This window comes from Schistocerca gregaria, chromosome 3, assembly GCF_023897955.1.
Source record: "Schistocerca gregaria isolate iqSchGreg1 chromosome 3, iqSchGreg1.2, whole genome shotgun sequence".
In the NCBI taxonomy this organism is placed as follows: Eukaryota; Metazoa; Arthropoda; class Insecta; order Orthoptera; family Acrididae; genus Schistocerca; species Schistocerca gregaria.
In genome coordinates, this window is record NC_064922.1 from 534,325,453 (window position 1) to 534,345,425 (window position 19,973).

Sequence of the window (19,973 nt, forward strand, 5' to 3'; positions counted from 1 at the left end):
CAGGTCAGGGGAAAATAACCAGGTGGTAACTCTCACCTGACCTGGGGTTCTGGGTGACTTTTCTTAACTCTACCCCTTCTCCTAAACCTTTCCAGTTCCTTTCCCTTCACCCCTCTTCCTTCCCCTTCAAAACTTCTATAAGAAGCCACCGGCTCTAAAAGCTTGCATAAGTAAAACATTTTTTATGTATGTGTTCTCCTGCTGCAGCTTGGTGACTAGATCTTTCTATCTATCCAATTACATTATATTTTCAAAAATTGATTATATTTATTGTTATTTAATGTGTATGGTACTCACCAGCCCCAAACTCAGAATGTACACATTCACTACATCTACATCCATACTCCGCAAGCCACCTGACGGTGTGTGGCGCAGGGTACCCTGAGTACCTCTATCGGTTCTCCCTTTGTGCCCACTAGGCACAAACTCCGACAAAGGGCTACAGGGAAATTGGGAATAGAAATTTTCACACTTTCCTCAAACTTCTTTTTTTTCTGATTTTTAATGCACAGTACTGATACCGACAATTTACTTTTCTTATTCCTAAGTCTAGAGTTAGAGGACTCCATTACAAAGAAATTCTTCATTCTTGATATTTATCATCATCAAATTTTGTGTAAATAATGCAAGAATTGCTTTTTGATAATTTCTGAAAAATGGATTCAGTTTACTGGCACATAGTTACAAGCTAATTTATGTTCAGTACGTGATTTAACTGGGTCACAATGTAGCCATTTTATTTTTCTCTGTCATTATCTTCTGCTGTTAGTCATCAATTCTCTTGCAGCATTCCATTGAGATACCTGACGAAGATTCTGTGTAAATGGATATGTAAAAGAAAACCAAAACAAACATAACATAGTGGAAAACAAGATCTGTTTCCCCAAATTTATTTTGAGTAACTGAAATGACTGCAAAGTTTCATTACATGTGGATGTCTTGTATAGACAATACAAATAATGTGTGTGTGTGTGTGTGTGTGTGTGTGTGTGTGTGTGTGTGTGTGTGTCCGTCCTGGAAAAAAGTCACTGTTTCTAAATGCTAAACAAAAATTTTTTTAAAGATTTTTTGAGCCCACTAAACATTGGGAAATTCACCCAGCAGGTATCAAATATGTTTCTGAAATGGTCAAGCAACCAAGTATTTTTTCCTGAACCTCAGGCGGGTGGATGGGCCCTATATAAGAAATGTAATAAAAGTAGTAAATAGGAAACTTTAAACGTGAACAACAGGAAAACAGCATATGATACACAAGAATTCTTTTCTGGTCTTTTCTTAAATAATAGTTTATTAGTGGAAATATTACAAACATGAAAGCTAAGCTTTTTATCTTGTTTTGCATTTACAAGCAAGAAAAATATTATCTTTCACAATACTGTTCCATTGACTCAGTAATTGCCGCCAGGAAAAATTAAATGTGGTTGAAGCTTTTCACAAAATTATTCCATTTCTTGCATAAGTACTTTTAATGTAATAAATAGACTGGAAACTTACGGTGCACCTTTACAATAGTAAAGAAAAGTACATCCATCTTACAGAATTAAATTTCATTTCTTTTTTAAAGCATCCACTCTTGCATCTAAGTTACCTAGATTCTTCTTGATAGATTCCAAATTCTGGCTAAAGGTCTGCTGTACTTGCTTTATTAGGTCTTCATTATTTTGCAGTGTTGTTGTTATCTGCTGCTGTATTAGTTCTAACTGACCTAATGACTTGCTGAAATCAACGGCTGAAAATAAGGACACATGTAACGGTGTAGATCAAAAAGCACAATTAAATCCAGTCATAATCCAGATGTCATATAGCCTATTTTTACTGCCACATTAAATTATAAACTTCTGAAACAGTGAAATTACCTTGATGATGAAGCGTTTCCAGAGCTAACATGCGGTCAACAATTTGTGGTAGCATTTGAGACATGTCACCACTTTTCTTAACCAAATCATACAATTCCATAATCTGGGAAAAATTAAACAATTTTAAAAAATCTGTACAAAAACCAAATTCTGTATTAGGCATAAGTGATGCAAGATACAATCTCTATGGATTAATGCAACAAATTTCTACAACAAAAATAATTAATTTTTCACAATATAATGCAACTGAGTAGATAAAAAAATCTACCCTCCAAGCGACAGCAAGAGAAAACACACTTAAAAAAACGTTATACTTACGAATGGATCTAATTTCATGTCATGATTTTAGGAAGCCAAGGCCTTGTCTAAGTAGCTGATTAATACATTCAAGACCAGGATAATACTTAGTGACAAGTGGTGTGCTCCGAAGTTTTTTTGGAAGGATCAGTAATACCAGGATTGGATGTGATGGCCTGGGAAATCTGCTCTTGAATTAGGATGGTGGGGTAATTACATCCAGTGAAGGCCCAGATGAGAATGGTAGTGTATTGCTGTAAAGAGTTTGCATCCGAACAAATACGTTTGCCTAGAATGCCAAGGCTGTATGGTAGGGAACGTCTGACATGGAAAGAATTGCAACTGTCAAAATTTAAGTACTGTTGCTTGTTTGTAGATTTAATGTGGCCAGAGGTGTGTTGACCTTCAGTGAGGACATCTTTCATTTTCTGATGTATCTATTTTTTGTCTTACCCCTCCCATCTCTGTTACGTACCATTCACTAAGCTTTTCACTTATATTAACTTGTGCACGATGTTTTAGCAGCAATCTTTGCCTTGCATACTACCCTGTCTGCCACCTTTAAGCTTTTAAGTCTTCAAATCTCATCCGGTGCATTCCCAACAGTCAGTATTTCCTTCTTATCCTGTCTGGCAAGTCTCTCCTGACCTGGGGTTCTGGGTGATTTATCCAAAATCTACTTCTTTTCCTAAAACATTTCAGTGCTTTTCCTTGACCCCTCTTCCTTCCCCTTCAGCCCTTCTGCTGGAAGGAGAAGCCACTGGCTCTGCAAGCTTGTGTAAGTATAACCTCCTTTTATGTGTTCTCCTGCCACTAAGTGGTGAGTAACTTTTTCTATCCAGTTATATTAAACACCTGTAATACTATGTGTTGATTTGTGGCATGTTAAAACACCTAGCCACAGATGTTTGCAGATCTGCTGTAGACATTTTCAGCAACTAAGTGCTAATACAGAAACTTTATCATAGGGTGAAAGTCACTTGTACTAAAACCAGAGCTTACTTCCTAATGCAGGGTATGCTCTGTGGCACTAGAATGGCTTACCATTTACAAAGGCATCAGCAAATCAATGGTATTACCTTAGCATCCCTGTCAGCAGATTGAGTTGCAGTCTGCCCCTTTTCAGCTAGTGCATCCATTTTGGCAGAGAGAGCTGCAAGCCGAGATTCAGCCAGATCAAGACGAGAATTATCCAGAAGTGCAACACGAGCACTCAGCTGCTGAGTTATTTCCAACAGACCATTAGGAGCATCTCTCTGTCCACCGATGTCTTGTGTTGTAAGACCCACCTGGAGCAAGGCATTCATGCAGTGTAGTAACTGTAGCATGCATAGCATATGCTTAATTGTAATGCTGTGCCATTTCTGGATAACTATTTACCAGCCTCATTTGTACATATAATATCAAAAACAACAGAAAGCTGTACACATAAGAAGATGAGCTAATATTACGAGAGCGTGATAACAAAAGTATATAACTGCTTTGAAAAATAAGACATAAGCTGTGCAGCAATGTTGGGCATAAGAAAAGCATCTGATTACGATTTCTAATCAACAAAACACCACTAAGGAGTAGGAGAAAATGCTCTATGTCTAATGCAATCTTACTTGGATAATAGGAAACAGTGAATGGGAATAAGTAATAAAAAATCAGAGTGTCTTTCAGTTACAAAAGGTTTAATCACATGATCTGTTTTTGGACATTCCCGATCCATTATTTACATAAATGGGTCACCTACAATTGTATCATGTGATACAGTGCAATATGCAGATAACACTCCTCACTTTATACCAATTGCGAAAATGTGCAACACAGCATGGGGATAGCAATGGAGCTCTGTATTGCCAGGTTTCGAGCAAATTCAGTACAACAGAAAAATAACAATAAAACTGAAGGCATCTTTCATCTGAATGCTCTGTACAGTAAAGCTATTAGGGTTTCGCATAGGGAAGGTATATGGCAGACTAGTACATGCTGTGGAGCAATGTTGTTTAGATGTCTAATAGTATGGTATTCTGCAGTCTTCCACTTTCATCTGAATCAAGGAATACTACTATGAAGTAGTTCTGTGCATTCAAAGTTACTGTTTAAATGTAAAAGGAAAGTTATCAGGTTCACTGCATGACTCAGCTCAAGTGAAACATGTAAAGATTATTTCCAACAAATGTCTGTATCTACTTTCCATTTTTAAAGGAAATCAACACAAGTATGACATAAGAATGCTAATCCATAAGTATAACACAAGAAGCGCACATACAATTAACATGCACTAAGCTAGGCTTGCAAAGATCCACAACTGCTACTAATATCTTGGCCTTGTCAACTTCAATAAACTATCCCAAAAGTGCCTACACAGTGCCAATAAATAAACTGAAAACTATCACTGAAAAATGGATGAATTGTAAAATACTTTATTCCACTCCAGAGTCCCAAGAGTGTGATCAATGACATACGTTTTGTATGCCATCAAACAAGACATGTCCAGAAAGTAAGTACTGCTTCAGAAAAAACTCAAAAAACTTTATTTGGAGCCAAAATTTATTTTTACAAGAAAGAGCATTTCTAAAATTAGTGTTCTACATAGTTGCCATACTTGCTCAAACATTTTTCACAATGGGAAGCCAACTTTTCTATCCCTCATGAGAGAAAGATGCCATCAGTGAAGACAGTAACTGCTGAACACTGATTTTTGTGTCACCACCACTGTCAAAGCACCTTCCTCCTAAATCACACTTCAGGTTCAAGAAGAAGAGATAGACGGTATGAGATCAGGGCTGTACAGTGGGTGATCTAACTGCTACCTACCGAATTGTTGAATAAAGTTTTGAGTGACACCAACACAATGACGACATGCATTGTGATGAATCAAGTATTCCATGCCTTTTGTTTTCAACTGTGTGGCAAAGTTTTCTCTGTGTATCACATTGACTTTTTCACCTCTGGAAGGAGCTAAACAGACAGAAAACTAAGAAAAAATGGTGTTCAGGCATGGCTGTCTTCGATGGCGGCATCTTTCTACAATGAGGGCACAGAAAAGTTGGTTTTCCACTATGACAAATGTCTGAACAATTATGACAACTATGTACAAAAAATAGTTTAAGAAATGCTCTTTCATGTAAAACTAAACAGTGCAGATTAGTATAAAATACCTGGTAGGAAATCCATTGTGAGTACAATGCGAAGTTCTTAGTTCTGGAACAAACTTTTCAAAATTCTGCACTTATTTCACAATAATTTAGTTTTTGTGCAGTCATTGTTATTCAGAAAGTGATATAATTGAGAAATTCTTAAGAGAGATTACAAGAGAATGCTATCAAAGACCAGCTTGTTGAGTCTAAACATTGTCATTTTAATTAATGTCATGCTACATTTCCTTTTAGTAAATATAACTAGGTAATTCTTGAAGTTCCAGAAGAACCATAGTGGAAAAAAAGGACAAAATTATATATTCCTTATCCTGTGCCAGTATACACTGATCTATCGGCACTCAAAGTCATAATGGTATAGAATACATCAGTTTACAAATATTTATTCATTAGCACATAAAGCTAGTGAAAAATCAATATGTCTCAAACTTTGACTGTTAAAGATAAGTATTCACATTTTTAATATCCCATCACAATACAGACTAAGCACATTAACTTTTTCTGCAATTTCTGAGTTTTATAGAAAATGAAAAAAAAAATGACAAACCACTTTTACTGGTTCTGGGCCAAGTACTGTTTCCAAACGATGCAACCGCTGATCCAGATCAGCAATACGAGAAGTGTGGGCTAGGCGGGCTTGCTCAGGCTGATAGGTAAGTTGATACAACAACCCATTGCTGTCATTTGCAGAAATACTTTGATCTTCCTTGCTTGTTTTAACTTTTGTGGCATCTGCATTTGTCTGACACAAGCCTTCTAGTTTTGCAAGCAGCTTTCTAGTTTCAGAAAAAAGAAAAAAGAAATATTAGTGTTCCTTTAGTCATGTGGGCAAAAAGGATATTTTCAATACATTATTTTGTTAAATATATATGTTCTGTCACGAACCACACATATGTTCTCAGATCCATTCTAGAATATTTCCAGAATTACGGATAAGAAACGATGATGAATATGGAACACAGTACTCATTGTCAAAACAGCTCACGGGTGAACTGCTGGATGTCAGTGTCCGATAGGCACAATGTCGGCAAACAAACATGCACTGATGAACTGACTAATGGCATGCCAGAGCCAGTCTTATCTCCTGCCCCCTCTCCCTAATCAGCTGCTCTATTGGCCATCCATGCCTAGATTCACTATACCACTCCTCCCACCGACACAGTTCTCTGTCTTAGGTTCATGCCAAAATGTGTGTGCTTGTGGCACCTCTGCTGTTCCTCCACCCTGAAGTCAGCTTGGTGTCTGATCTCATTTCTCTTCTTGACCATTCTAATAGAAAGGTACTATGCCTTACTCGGGACGTACCTGCTACCACGATTTATAGAGAGTTCCCTTACTAGAATCTCAACAGGCTCCTTAATTATGCAGTCCCAGATGTTGGATGCGTGTTTCATAACTTTGGTATCATAGTCCATTCCATGTAATTCAGTCAGCTAATGTTCTGCAACTGTTGACTTGTTAGGCTCCTGGAAATTGTAATGCTGTTGATGCTCTCGGCAATGATTTTCAACAGTATGCATCATCTGACCTATGTATGTCTTAGTACACTGGCAAGGTATCTGATAAGTCCAAATTCATCTTGCACACACCCAAGCAGTGTCCGAGTTTTGGATGGCGGACAGAAGACTTTGTTCACCTGGTGTTTCCCGAGGTCCTATATTCCAGATAACATGCCGCAAAAAGGAATAAATGCAATGGCCATGTCGTCCTGAGAATCTTTTCTGGTTCTGGCAGTTGTAAAGAGAGAGTAGGATGTACGGCTCTCAGCATTTGCCACTCCTTGTCGCCATTCTTCTGGGAAACTGTTCTGCAGTGTTCAAGTTCTTTGTTGATACACCTGTTATCAGAAAGGATGCAAGCCCTATGTACCAATGTTTTGAGCACTCTGTTCCTTTGAGCTGGGTGATGGCAGCTGTCTGCATGTAAGTATAGTTCAGTGTGCATCTTCTTCCGGTACACATATGGGCCGTCTGCTTGTCTTTTAACCAGAAAGGGGAGTACTCCATTCACTTTGACTTCCATGGTAAAAGAGATGTATAAGTAACACATTCAGCTTCCTCTTCCATGAGGCCATATGACAAAGGTGCCATCTACATACCGGAACAAACAGTAAGTTTCAACTGGGTTAATTCCAGGACTTCCTCCTTGAAATAATCCATATACATATTGGCGACAACTAGTGCCTTTATAGGAATCCTCAGAACTTATTGGAAAGAAATATGAGGCAGAGGTGACCAATCTTTTTACATTTTGATGTTGACATACTTTTTGATTGTGGTTACTACAAGGAAACTGAAGGAGTAGCATGTGGAGCCCATTTTCACCAATTGTCACCAATATGTATAAGGAATATTTCAAGGAGGAAGCCCTGGAATTAGCCCAACAAAAACTTACTTGTTTCTTCTGGTATGTAGATGAAACCTTTGTCATATAGCCACACGGAAGAGAGAACCTGAACGAATTCCTTATACATCTCAATTCCATACAACAGAACATCAGTTTTACCTTGAAAGTTGAGGTGGATTCAGTGCTCTCCTTTCTGGATGCCTTGGTTAAAAGAAGAACAGACAGCACTTTGGGCCACAGCATGAACCACAAGACGACACACACTGACATACACTTACATGCGGTCAGATGTTACCAGCTGGTTCAGTGGAACAGCATGTTCAAAATGTTGGTACGCAGGTGCTCACACTCTCTCTGATAACTAAAGTATCAACAAAGAACTTTAACATCTGAGAGTGGTTTTCCAGAAGAATAGCTACAAGGAGTGGCAAATTGCAAGAGCCCTACGTCCTACACACACTGTGCAACTGGTGGAACCAGAAGACAGTTCTCATGAGGACACTGCCATAGAATTTATTCCTTTTTGTGGTGCATTACCTGGGAAGATAGGACGAATACTGCAGAAACGCCAAGTGACGATGGTCTTCTGCACACCAGCCAAAACATGGGCACGGTTTGGCAGTGTGACGGACAACCTTACACTACAGAAATCCGGGGTCTACCAGATACCTAGTCAATGCGTTTAAGACATACATAGGTAAGACCGTGCATACTGTTGAACATTGTTGCAGGAACACTAGTGGCACACAATATTTCAGCAGATTACGTCTGCAGTTGCAGAACATTGACTGAGGAAATTACATGGAATGGACTATGCCACACCAAAGTTTTGAAACAGACATCTAACTACTGTGGCTGTGTCATTAAGCGATCTATTCAGGTTCTTGTAAGGGAACTGTCAATAAATCGTGATAATGGGTACATCCCCCTGAGTACGGCATGAGACCTTGCTTTTAGAATGGTCAAGAAGAGAGATGAGATATCAGACATCAAACTGATGTTGGGGCAGGTGTAGGAAAAGCAGAAGTACCACCAGTATGTGCATCTGGGCGCGAACCTGGGCAGAGCACTGTGTTGGTGGGAGGAGTGAGGGAAGGGATTCTGGGCACAGACGGCCAATAGAACAGCTGATCAGAGGGAGGAGAGCAGGAGAGCTCAGTGCTGGCCCCCAGTCAGTCAGTTCATTAGCACACCTAGTGACCGCAACATGATAGTTTGCCGAAATATTATGCCTATTGAACACTTACATCTGGCAGTTCATTTGTCTACTATTTCAAAATAAAGTGCACTGGTAAAAGCTGAAGAATCACAATATCATTGTTCTCTCTATCATCATCTGATAAAGTGCTGGCAGATTGAAATTTTCCACTATTTATAAATCATATATGGTTCATAATTGTCATGTTAATTCTCTCTACACTACTGTTTGTGAAAATTTTAACACCCAGAAAGAATGGTTTGAATCACTCCAAAATTTGAGGATGTGTAGAACAGTAGAACCATAATAAGTCAAAGGTTGTAGAGAGATGATGGGCATGTAGGCCCAGCAGTGACCTCTTCACAGACTGGATAGTACAGTGTTACACCATACTCAGTTGGTGCAGAGACATCAAATGAAGTGAATACGTGCAGGTGCTGTTATGCCTCATTGAGATTAGACGATCTAATTTCAGCAGCTATAGTGTGCAGTCTCACCTATGTGTTGAGGTGAATCTGAACACCAACCTCTACACCAGATAGGTTTTAGAATCTGAGGCACTACCCCTCCTGCAGGTAGCTCAATTGAACATGTCTGGATATGGTCGGTTGGCAATTTATTCGTTGTGGTCCTCCCACAACCACTGTTAAGCTTGCTGACATGCGTACTGTTGAACATTGTTGCAGGAACGCTAGTGGCAGTGTGGCAGTGTTTCTCCAACAGCACTCTAAGCCTTCTCCTATTCCGTACCAAGCTGTGTAGAGGCTCCACTTGCAATGTGTGGAGCTTCTCACTGTACTGAATCTCTCAGTAGAAATGTATGTACAGCTCTGTAATTCTCATCATTTGTGTATTTTAACTTCCTCAATCTGTGAAGTACATTTTATTGTAAACAACTGTCTCCATCTTAATGTTGCAATTTTCACTAACTGTAATCAACCAAGTATATGTCGTGTGCTTCATCCTTACAAAGAAACAGTGTTTTTATGTTCTAGCGATGATTCAAAATGGATGCATTACCAGAAAAATAAGCACTTATATAGAGCAGCACTACAAACCTCGTAAATAAGAGTTTGGACTGTTTTTATGTTACAGTAAGTCAAATAATGTCAGAGGCATTTCTAACCTGAAAGTCCAGTGCTCAGCACATGGAACAAAATAGTACACACATAATTGATGATGTCTTTCAAAATTAAAGGTATAACATTCATGAAATGATAAAACTGGTTTCCTTCTGTAACACACAGGTGAAACTAACATCACTATTAACAACATAACATTACACACAACTGAGAATGATAAAAAGTTAAGCCACAATGAGGATAGGTGCATCTACTGTAATTGATGATGAAAGGGAAAAGAATGGGTTACTGAAACTAGCACATATAAGTAAATTTTAGACTATTTGCAACTGTAAAGCTTCTACTAAACTGAAATCAGAACTGTCAAAGCACACAAATGTCTTGTAGCACATTTTTATACACAATTGTTTCTGTCTCCAAAACATAAAAGAAGAACATCAACCATTTCTTTACCTTTTTCTGACCACTGCATTTGTTACAACTGACTAATTGTTTTATTCATGTTTCAGAAGGTACAACTGAGAATATTACATGCAACTGAGATAGAGAATATTACATGCATGTAACCACTGTATCTGGTTCAGGAGGAGACTTTAACAAGCCCAATTTGGACTCAGAGTTTGCAGACTTTGGAGATATTGGTAATTTTAATTCTCCTACTTTTCTCACTATCAACATAGTTTACATAATATAGTATTTCCAACAGCTGTATGGTAGTAGCTTTGCTTGAGCACCTCCAGCACAGAAAAAGTGAATACACAATAAAGATTCCCTCAGATGCTAAACTTTGATGGAGTCTAGTGCCAAAACTTCATGTGTCCAAGTAACTACTTGTGTAACAGCATCTCTCAACAGCTATTAGTTTTCATCATTCATGACATCTGTAATATTCAAAATCATAAAACCTGAGACAAATCACTCACTGGATAGCATTATTATAAAAATGTAAAGACAAATAGTATCTGGAGAAAGTGGGAAACAATGTGATCAAAAACATGAAATTTACTTGTCTGGCGTCGTCGTTGTCGTTATCATCCTGTTCCATGTATGTAGCGACACTGTCCAAATTAGAGTATGATGGGAAGGGGGCAGAACAATAACACGTTATAGCTATCCTGAAGAGGTTCCCTTAAGAAAAAGGCTTTACAGCTTATATGAACCAGTCTTACACTTCACCTGTGGTTTGTTATTACTGTCGCAAAGCAAATTAAAAAAAGAGGTGAAATAATTTCATCCTTCCAAAATAGCCTGTACTGCAAACATGTCACACGTATTCCACAACTGATGTAGGTGTATAAACTTCAGCAGGGTCTGTTACAAAAACTAATCTAATGTTATCTTAGGCTAAACCTTACAACATATGCTGACAGATCTGTCAAGGCAACAGCACACTATCCATTTTAAGCAAAGCAGTTGGAGTTTTAAAAACAAGTTTCATCACTAATGCCACAAAGAAGTTTTTTCCAGTTTCAGGAAACAGGTAGCCAAGCTGAAAGCAAAAAACGCACATCAGCAGAGCTTCTTAGATGGATAGTTGACAAGTTTGCTTTAAAATGCGCCAAAAATTTACAAAATATAAATGACCTTTAGGTCAGTACAAACTACAAGAAGAGTATTTCCCCAAAAACATAAAACAGTGTCAAAAGAAGTAACATCTGAGATGCTTCTGAAGTGTGTTCAGAATTTGCACAAAGAAAAATGGTAAACAACAATATTGATGTGAAGTGACAACCTTCAAAATATAAAATGAAATTAAATTACTCTGAGGTTTAAGTCATGTCATGTTACTCTTCAATTTATTCTTACATAATTGATGTAGTCTCCAGTACGTATCTTCTTTATGATCATCTGGTGTTCCAGTTCAATATACAGTGTTCAGCAAGATGAGTTACAGTGAGTGTAGTATGACTTAACAAAACTGAATTGACTGTTTAGTATATGTAGTGGAGAGGTTGAAGTTGGATATTGTGAGAATTTGTGAAGTGCAGTGGTAGGAAGAACAGAAGTTCTGGTAAGGTGGATATAGGGTTACTAACACAAAATAAACAGGGATAATGCAGGCATACACCCATCAGTGAACAAAATAGAATGCTTGTACACTATTATGAATAGCAAACTGACATTATTACCATAACCGAGATGGACACAAAGACACCATCTTTATATGACTTAGCTCCGCAGATGAAGAGGCTGAAACAATGTATGATGAGATATAAGAAAATTGAACTGTGATGGGGTCTGGAATTCAATAATAAAAGAGAAGAAGTAAAAAAACAAGAACCACAGACTGCATGAGAAGTCTGATAGGGAAGTCCACCAGATTTAATTTTGTACAGGACATAATTTAATCACTGCTAACACTAACTTAAGAAACATGTAAGATGGTTATACACTGTTAAGATGTATTTCAAAACGGGATTTTAAACTAAAAAACATTTCCAACAGCAGATATTGAAACTGGCCTTATGTTGTGGACTGCATATTAAAACTGAATAAATCTCTGACAGGTAGGAAATTAAGGAGCTGGAAGATGGATAAATTTGAATAATCAGGAGCTGTTAAGAGTTTTAATAGCAATAAGAGACAACAGTTAACTGCCATTATAAACACTTTAGCATAGAACCACTAATATTATGAACATAATCCTCAGCAATGCGGTTCTGGAGTCAAGCTCATCATCTGATTTTCTCAGGCAACCCTATATAAACATGCAATTTTAAAAGCACACAAGGCTGAAATAAGGAAATAAATAAAACTATTTGTATATATAGTCCTCATCTTATTTTAAAAATGGCAACACCAAATTCTGTAAAGCACTTATCTATGTTATCACCCATCCGCCAGTGTGTTCCTTCTGTAAAGTGGTAAACACTGGTTACATCAGCTTCATCTCCGTGCATCACTAGCTAGTAAACATTTGTAAGGCTCTGACAGGCTGCCCTGAGCCACCAGCTATTCCATAACATTACAAAGATGTTGCAGAGTACATGGAGACACATCATACCTATGGTTATCCATGCAAAATCCTGCTCTACAGACAGTTCCAAAAAACACATCGATAGAGGGATCATTATTCTTGCCAGACTGTATATTAAGCACAGTATCAAACTTAATCCACTAGACTGATATTTTAAGTTCCTCAAGCACACCAAGTTTCTTTTCTTTCTGATCTACTTGTAGCAATTTTATATTAATATTATGTGGAAGTTTCTTTCTATTTTATTTGTATCAGTTTTATGATGTATATAATCTCTGAGTTACTACTCACCATATAGAGGCGATCCTGAATCATGGATAGGCACAAGAAAGAGACTGTCAGAAAGTGAGCTTTCGGCAAACAAGGCTTTCATCATACTTCCTGGCAGATTAAAACTGTGTGTGGACCAAGACTCAAACTCGGGACCTCAGTCTGCACACAGTTTTAATCTGCCAGGACGTTTCAAATCAGCGCGCGCGCCCACACACACACACACACACACACACACACACACACACACACACACACACACACACACACACACGTGTGTGTCTTTAAGGAGATGCCTAGTCTCATAAATATGTCTGGCAGCCACCAATCTGCTGTAGTTGCTCAGACTGGGAGAGTGTGTATGCTCCCTGTATCTTGTTGAAAATTTTCTATTTGTTTGTCCTATATATTTCACTTCACACGATGCCCCCTGTATTTTATAATCACCAGCCTTTTGGCGACTTCATGCTATAAACTATATCTCATTAAATTTTTGCTGTAAAAGTCAACTGGACAATGTATGGCCGAACATGTTTACCAGTTTCTGTGATTTTTCCAAAATATGGAATACTGATGATCATCTTATCTCTTGCTGTTTCTTTTTCCTGTTTCTTCTTGCCAATACAGATAAGATAATTTACAGTCTTCACATCATACCAGTTATTTAGTGCTATCTGTTTAATAATGTTTATTTCATTGAACCTATCTGCTGCACTAACTGGAACATTATTGGCACCATTCACTAAGCTTCTATACACTAAATTTATAAAGAAGCAGCTTGAGGAAGCTTAAATAGCAATCCACTAGGTAAAGTCTGATGATGTACTTAATGTACAAACTGGTAAGATTGGTAATGCCTTTTTCAATGATTTTTTTTATTTTTTCAGGGAGTTAGCACAATAAATGTAAATGATTTTGTATAGATAAGCATTGGTATAGCATCTCTCCCTGGGCCTTGTAACAAATTTGGAATGTTAGGGAAAGGCTGGTGACTCAGTGCAACCTGTCAGAGCTGTACACACATTTACAAACTAGAAGTTCACCAAGAGGCAGCTGATGCGACTTCACAGAAGGAATGCTTTGGTAGATTGGCAATGACATGAATAACCACAGCAGAGAATCTGATCACACCATTTTTTACATAAAACTAAGACTGCCTGTTCAAATAATGTTATTTGTTTTTAAATTTTGACCTTGTGTGCGTTTGAAGTGCAAATTAATGTAGGATCAACTTGGACAGCCAGAGAATGGAGCTTTACTCCTGAAAAGCATTGCTGAGGATTATCTTCCAGTTGTATGCTAAAATCTTTATAATGATTATCTTAAAAGCTGGTATCTCTGGTCCTTCATATGGACAATATTAGAACTGTCAACTGATACAAGCACCCATCTGTTATAAAGGTGAGAGGAGACAAAGATCATTCTTGCAACAGGAGGGGTCCCTCTCATCCTGGGGTCTGCTATCTGTCTTTCCCCAATTCAACCCCCACCCCCATCGGGGAAGTCCCCTGAAAGATACCATAATTTATGTACTCTTATACATGTGTGTTGGCAGCACTTCTCCCATTCTCCCAAACATGAGTACTGGACAGCAGTTCTGTTAAACAGTATTAACAGCTCCCAGCATAAAATATTAAACATTTAGATATTTACCACCAGTACAGAAAGATACTAACTTATGTTGCATATTATGTGGGTCAGAAAGATTTGATACAAGCTGAGATCCAAGAGCCTCCTCCAAATGAACTTCAGCCATTTGAGAGCAGACATGCTCCATACGACCTGCTAACTGGGAATATGGCTGCTGCTGCTCTGGGGCATCCTTCAGCGATTCCTGAAACACAGTAACATTTTGTTATCTATAAAAAATATTTCTTGTTCTCTTTGTTCCTGAAATATTTGTACTTGTGCAGATTATTCACAAAGCCTCTTCCAATCTCCTGCTTTCTCCACAATTTATTGTTCAGCATTTCCTACTATTACAATACTCTCCAATTCACAACATCCTCGTCTTTCCATCTCATTTGTAACCTTCCAATTGATCTTCTTCCACATTCTGTACACTACAGATCTCTTCTTGGTAGTAAACTGATGGATATATGTTTAGCTCTACTCCACAGTTTGCATATTCACAAAGATATTTTTCTTTTTAAAACTTTTTTATAGTGTAACCAGTCTAATGACTTCATATGCTGTCATCATGCAACAATGTATCGTATATAATAGAGGGAAACATTACACGTGGGAAAAATATATCTAAAAACAAAGATGATATGACTTACCAAACGAAAGCGCTGGCAGGTCGATATACACACAAACAAACACAAACATACACACAAAATTCAAGCCTTCGCAACCAACAGTTGCTTCATCAGGAAAGAGGGAAGGAGAGGGAAAGGCAAAAGGATGTGGGTTTTAAGGGAGAGGGTAAGGAGTCATTCCAACCCCGCGAGCGGAAAGGCTTACACACACACACACACACACACACACACACACACACACACACACACACACACACTCTTATAAGGCCAATTTACAAATGTCTGCTTGTGTGTGCGCGCGCTCGTGTGCGCGCGTGTATACCTGTCCTTTTTTCCCCTAAGGTCTTTCCACTCCCAGGATTGGAATGACTCCTTACCCTCTCCATTAAAACCCACATCCTTTCGTCTTTCCCTCTTTCCTGATGAAGCAACTGTTGGTTGTGAAGGCTTGAATTTTGTGTGTATATCGACCTGCCAGCGCTTTTGTTTGGTAAGTCACATCATCTTTGTTTTTAAACAATGTATTGTATTTAACAAATGCACAGTGCAGTGTTGTTAGAGAACACTGTGTATGGATAAATAATTAGGTAAAAGTTTGATGAAGAACAATTTGGAAGAGTTCAATAAATTAAGTACAGTTTATATATCACACTGATAAAAGGAGTTAGATGAACAGTTGATACGGAGAATACGTGTGAAACTTTCATTTTACAAACGACCTAGAACTGCTGAATACAACAGCTGTAAACATCAATGCTAGTCAGTATATTTATCACAATTTGTGTTTTCTTTACAAGAAAGGAGACTAAAACTTATTCGCTTCCTTCCCCCCAAAGGACCAGATACTCACTAAAATCATCACCAGTCTCATGATAAAAACACATGGTTTTAATCAAGCAAAGGAACAAGATGGCTTTAGATGTGAATATTACACAATGGGCCATTTTAAAGTTTTGAATGAAATTATACAATAGAGCAATATGTATGGATTACAGCTTTGCCCAAAATTCGTAGCTTCTGAGAAACAAGGGAGGGACTCAACCTATGTTAGCATACTGGAGATTATATACATCAATGCTACAGCTTTTAAATCATCAAAAATTCTCTCAGCAGCTCTAGAGGTGGTTTCCAAATCTCTAAACTGGGAAAGTGAAGAAGCAACATGCGAAAATGGAACCTACTGTAACTACCTACATTTTAATGATGATATTCTATTGTTTGTTCAAGCATAGCTAAGCTTCATCAACAAAGGAATAATTTCACAAAACAAGTATCAAGTACACTTGAAAAACCATTACAAAGAGATTAAAAATAATGTATAACCATCAAATCAAAAAAGGAAATAGTATAAATTAATAATAGAATAGAACCATCTAACAAACAATGGAAAATCCAGGATGGAATAATGACAAAATTATGAAAAGGATAGACTGCTACTCACCATATAGTAGAGACATTGTGTTGCAGACAGGGGAGACTGCTAAACAAGTAAGCTTTCGGACAAAAGGCCTTTTTCTGAAAGACACCACATACATTCACATTCATGAAAACAACTCTCACGCATGACTGCTGCCTCAGAAACCACAGACACTGTGTGTGTGTGTGTGTGTGTGTGTGTGTGTGTGTGTGTGTGTGTGTTTTCAGAAGGAGGTCTTTCCACTGAATTTACTTACAGTCATTTTGTTGTGCCTGTCTGCAATTCAACATCTCCACTACACGTGAGCAATCTATCTTTTTCATAATAGAATGATATAACAAGCTTTTTCTATTTAGGGAAATTTAAAAGGAGGATAGGATTGACAAAAAACAAACAGATGAGTACTATGGCATGAAGTGCTTTCACTAATATGAAGTGTGTTTTCAAAACCTAGCTTCCAATGTGAATGAAATGGAAGGTTTAGAATCCATGTCATTTTGATAATTAAAATTCTATACTTTTGATTCTAGACAAAAATGGATCCCAGTTTCACGAGAAATGACTTATTACGCAGCCACTCTTACAAATCACCATCACCAGCTAATGGTGAAATAGTTTTGAAATTTCATGACATGGCGCTGGTTACACTTCCTACTAGTTAATAACCATTGTATATTCTGGCCTTCTGCAAACCAATATTGAAATGATATTTCTGTCTGGTGTAGAGGCAGAGAGGCAGCCTTAATCCAACAGTGGATATCACTCTCACTCTCTCTCCATCCCCCTCTCCTTTCCCAATTACTAACCACAATTATTAGGAGCAACTGTAGGCTGGTATTGTAAACCTTCCTTGAATCCCTCTCCTCTCTGAAATTCACCCTTCTGGTACTTACAATGAATAAAATTTGTCTCAATGCTAAATCTGTAGTGTTACACTTTTCCTTAGTATTTAAAATAATTTCAGGCTATGAACACCTATTTACTTTTACATTTGTTCTATGATACTGAATTATTTTTGTGTTAACCTACCTATTTTATTGCGGCAGCACTAAGAGTTCATTCCTTTGGACTTGACACCATTATTACAATTGAATCATCACATGAATTTAAGTGTGCTGCTTTTAGCGAACAAGTTTTCAGTAATGAAAGATAACTATGTCTCCTTTCATCAGTCACACAACTTCAAAAAATATGTGTGTGATAACAATGTAAGTGTCACTAACAGTTATGGCTGTTTTGTGTCTATCCTCCTGCTAGTGTAACTTTTGTATTTTATTTGAAAAACAGTGATCCTCACCATGTATATGCCGCATACATTTTAAAATTTGCTTGGCTATCATAATCACCTTCACTCACTTTCACAGAACAAATTATCTTTCGTTGATACCTCCTAATAACTTATTTTTCAAAAAGCACCAACACTTATGTTTATGCATAATTTTCTCACTACTCCTGAAGTTATGATTCCTGATTCCTATTACACTGCATTTGTGTGTTTTACTGTTCAACTTTAACACCACAATGTACTTCAATTTAACTTCATGACAGTTTAATTTCAGACACTGAATTTTGGTTTGTACACAGGCATATTTTAACACCTATGTTTGTTTATATCCAGAACTATATCGCTATGAGTATGGTCATATGCTTTCTAAATAATCTTGTCTTTTGTACTTATGAATGGTGATTAAAAAGGAACTTACTTTTGTCAGATCAAGACCCCCATTGTATTGTAACTCTCAGCATATAATGAGTTCAGTTAGTTGTCACCGGTAATTAAAATTTAACCAACTTACCATGGGATTTAAATCACTGCTGTAGTATTTTTCCACTCAAGTTAGGGTCTTACCTGTGGGAAACTTATTAGCTTAATTGGTGCACAGATTCCAAGCTGAATTTTAATTTAACAATTATTTCCATGGAATTGCTACAAAATAATTGTGCTAATATAATTTTGAGTGTTAGGTTCTACAATAATGGTTTTTAAGAACTGACCTCAATAGGTCTTAGTTTTCTATTGTCTGTTAATGTTCTGAGAAAACAGATGAATATTTATACTCTTTTCACATTTTCATTAAGACTGTTCACATAAATATAATGTTATCGGTGCCATAACCCTCAAGAATTTTAATATTTTAGCAATATTCACAATGTTAGTACTGTTTCACTCAGTTCTTTTTTATGTATATATGTTGCAGATTTAACATTGAGTAAGTGATCTCAAAAATTCAACCCACTTCTAATGACACAGTGAAGTTTAAATGTCAAAAGGTTTAATATTTGTTTCAATTCATTTTTTTTTTCATGTCCTTCAATGCTTAGAACTTTTGATTAAAGGCAATTGAGAGGGAAAAAAAAAATCTGCTTGCAGAGTTTAGTCCCAGTATCCGAAGGCCACATTAATTTGAAACATTTTCTCCAAGTCATCCTCTAACATTAGTCTTACAAGTGTTACAAATGACTAACTGTAATTGTTACTTGAGCCATTTATTTATTTTTTAAGCTCATCTGGCGAATTCAGCCGTACCCCCTTTGTATGCATTGCCATGTTATGTTCAAGTGCAGTTCGCTGTGGTATACATGCCAAGTAGGGTTGTTCAGCACAGTTTGTTCCTGTGCACGGCTGTGGGTAGCCAGTAATGAACTTTGGAGAGGAATCGTGTCGGCTTCTGGCTTTTTGTCAGTAGTGTCGATGCACACTTTGGTACCAGCATGTGATCTTGCTCTTACTCTCATTAATTCTCAGGCTTTGTTCAGATGCTAAAAGTAGCATCTTCTCTATGACCACCTTGACTGGCCGATTGCCTGAATGGACCAACTTGGGTGAACTCAAATGCATTCCATCCAAAGAACATACCGAGTCAAAATTTAGTTAACTCTTATTAAAGAATCTCCCTTCAGATGCCTACATTCTTGCCTATCCTGGACAGGCTCCACTCTGCACCTGAACATTATGAACTTTATTGCTCTTCAAAGTATGTGTGTAAACAAAAAAACAACAAACAATTAAGGAGATATCTTGCACAATCCTCCTACAAAATTTTCAAGGAATGGGTTATGGATTTTTGGGGTGGAACCATGAATATTCTTAAGCTCATACTATTTGATCCCCCCAGGGCATGA

General features: G+C 37.5%; 1 protein-coding gene across 1 annotated transcript in view; it reads right to left on the minus strand.

The window, feature by feature from the left end:
* Positions 1 to 1,268: 1,268 nt before the first annotated feature.
* LOC126354654 (dynactin subunit 2) overlaps positions 1,269 to 19,973 on the minus strand; it is a 41,211-nt gene continuing 22,506 nt past the window's right edge. The window contains exons 5-9 of the mRNA XM_050004430.1: positions 14,849 to 15,006; positions 5,847 to 6,075; positions 3,233 to 3,442; positions 1,857 to 1,959; positions 1,269 to 1,729 (exon numbers count right to left, since the gene is read on the minus strand). Coding sequence (XP_049860387.1) covers positions 1,548 to 1,729; positions 1,857 to 1,959; positions 3,233 to 3,442; positions 5,847 to 6,075; positions 14,849 to 15,006 — 882 coding nt within the window. The 3' untranslated portion in view covers positions 1,269 to 1,547. The remainder of the gene's footprint in view (positions 1,730 to 1,856; positions 1,960 to 3,232; positions 3,443 to 5,846; positions 6,076 to 14,848; positions 15,007 to 19,973) is intronic.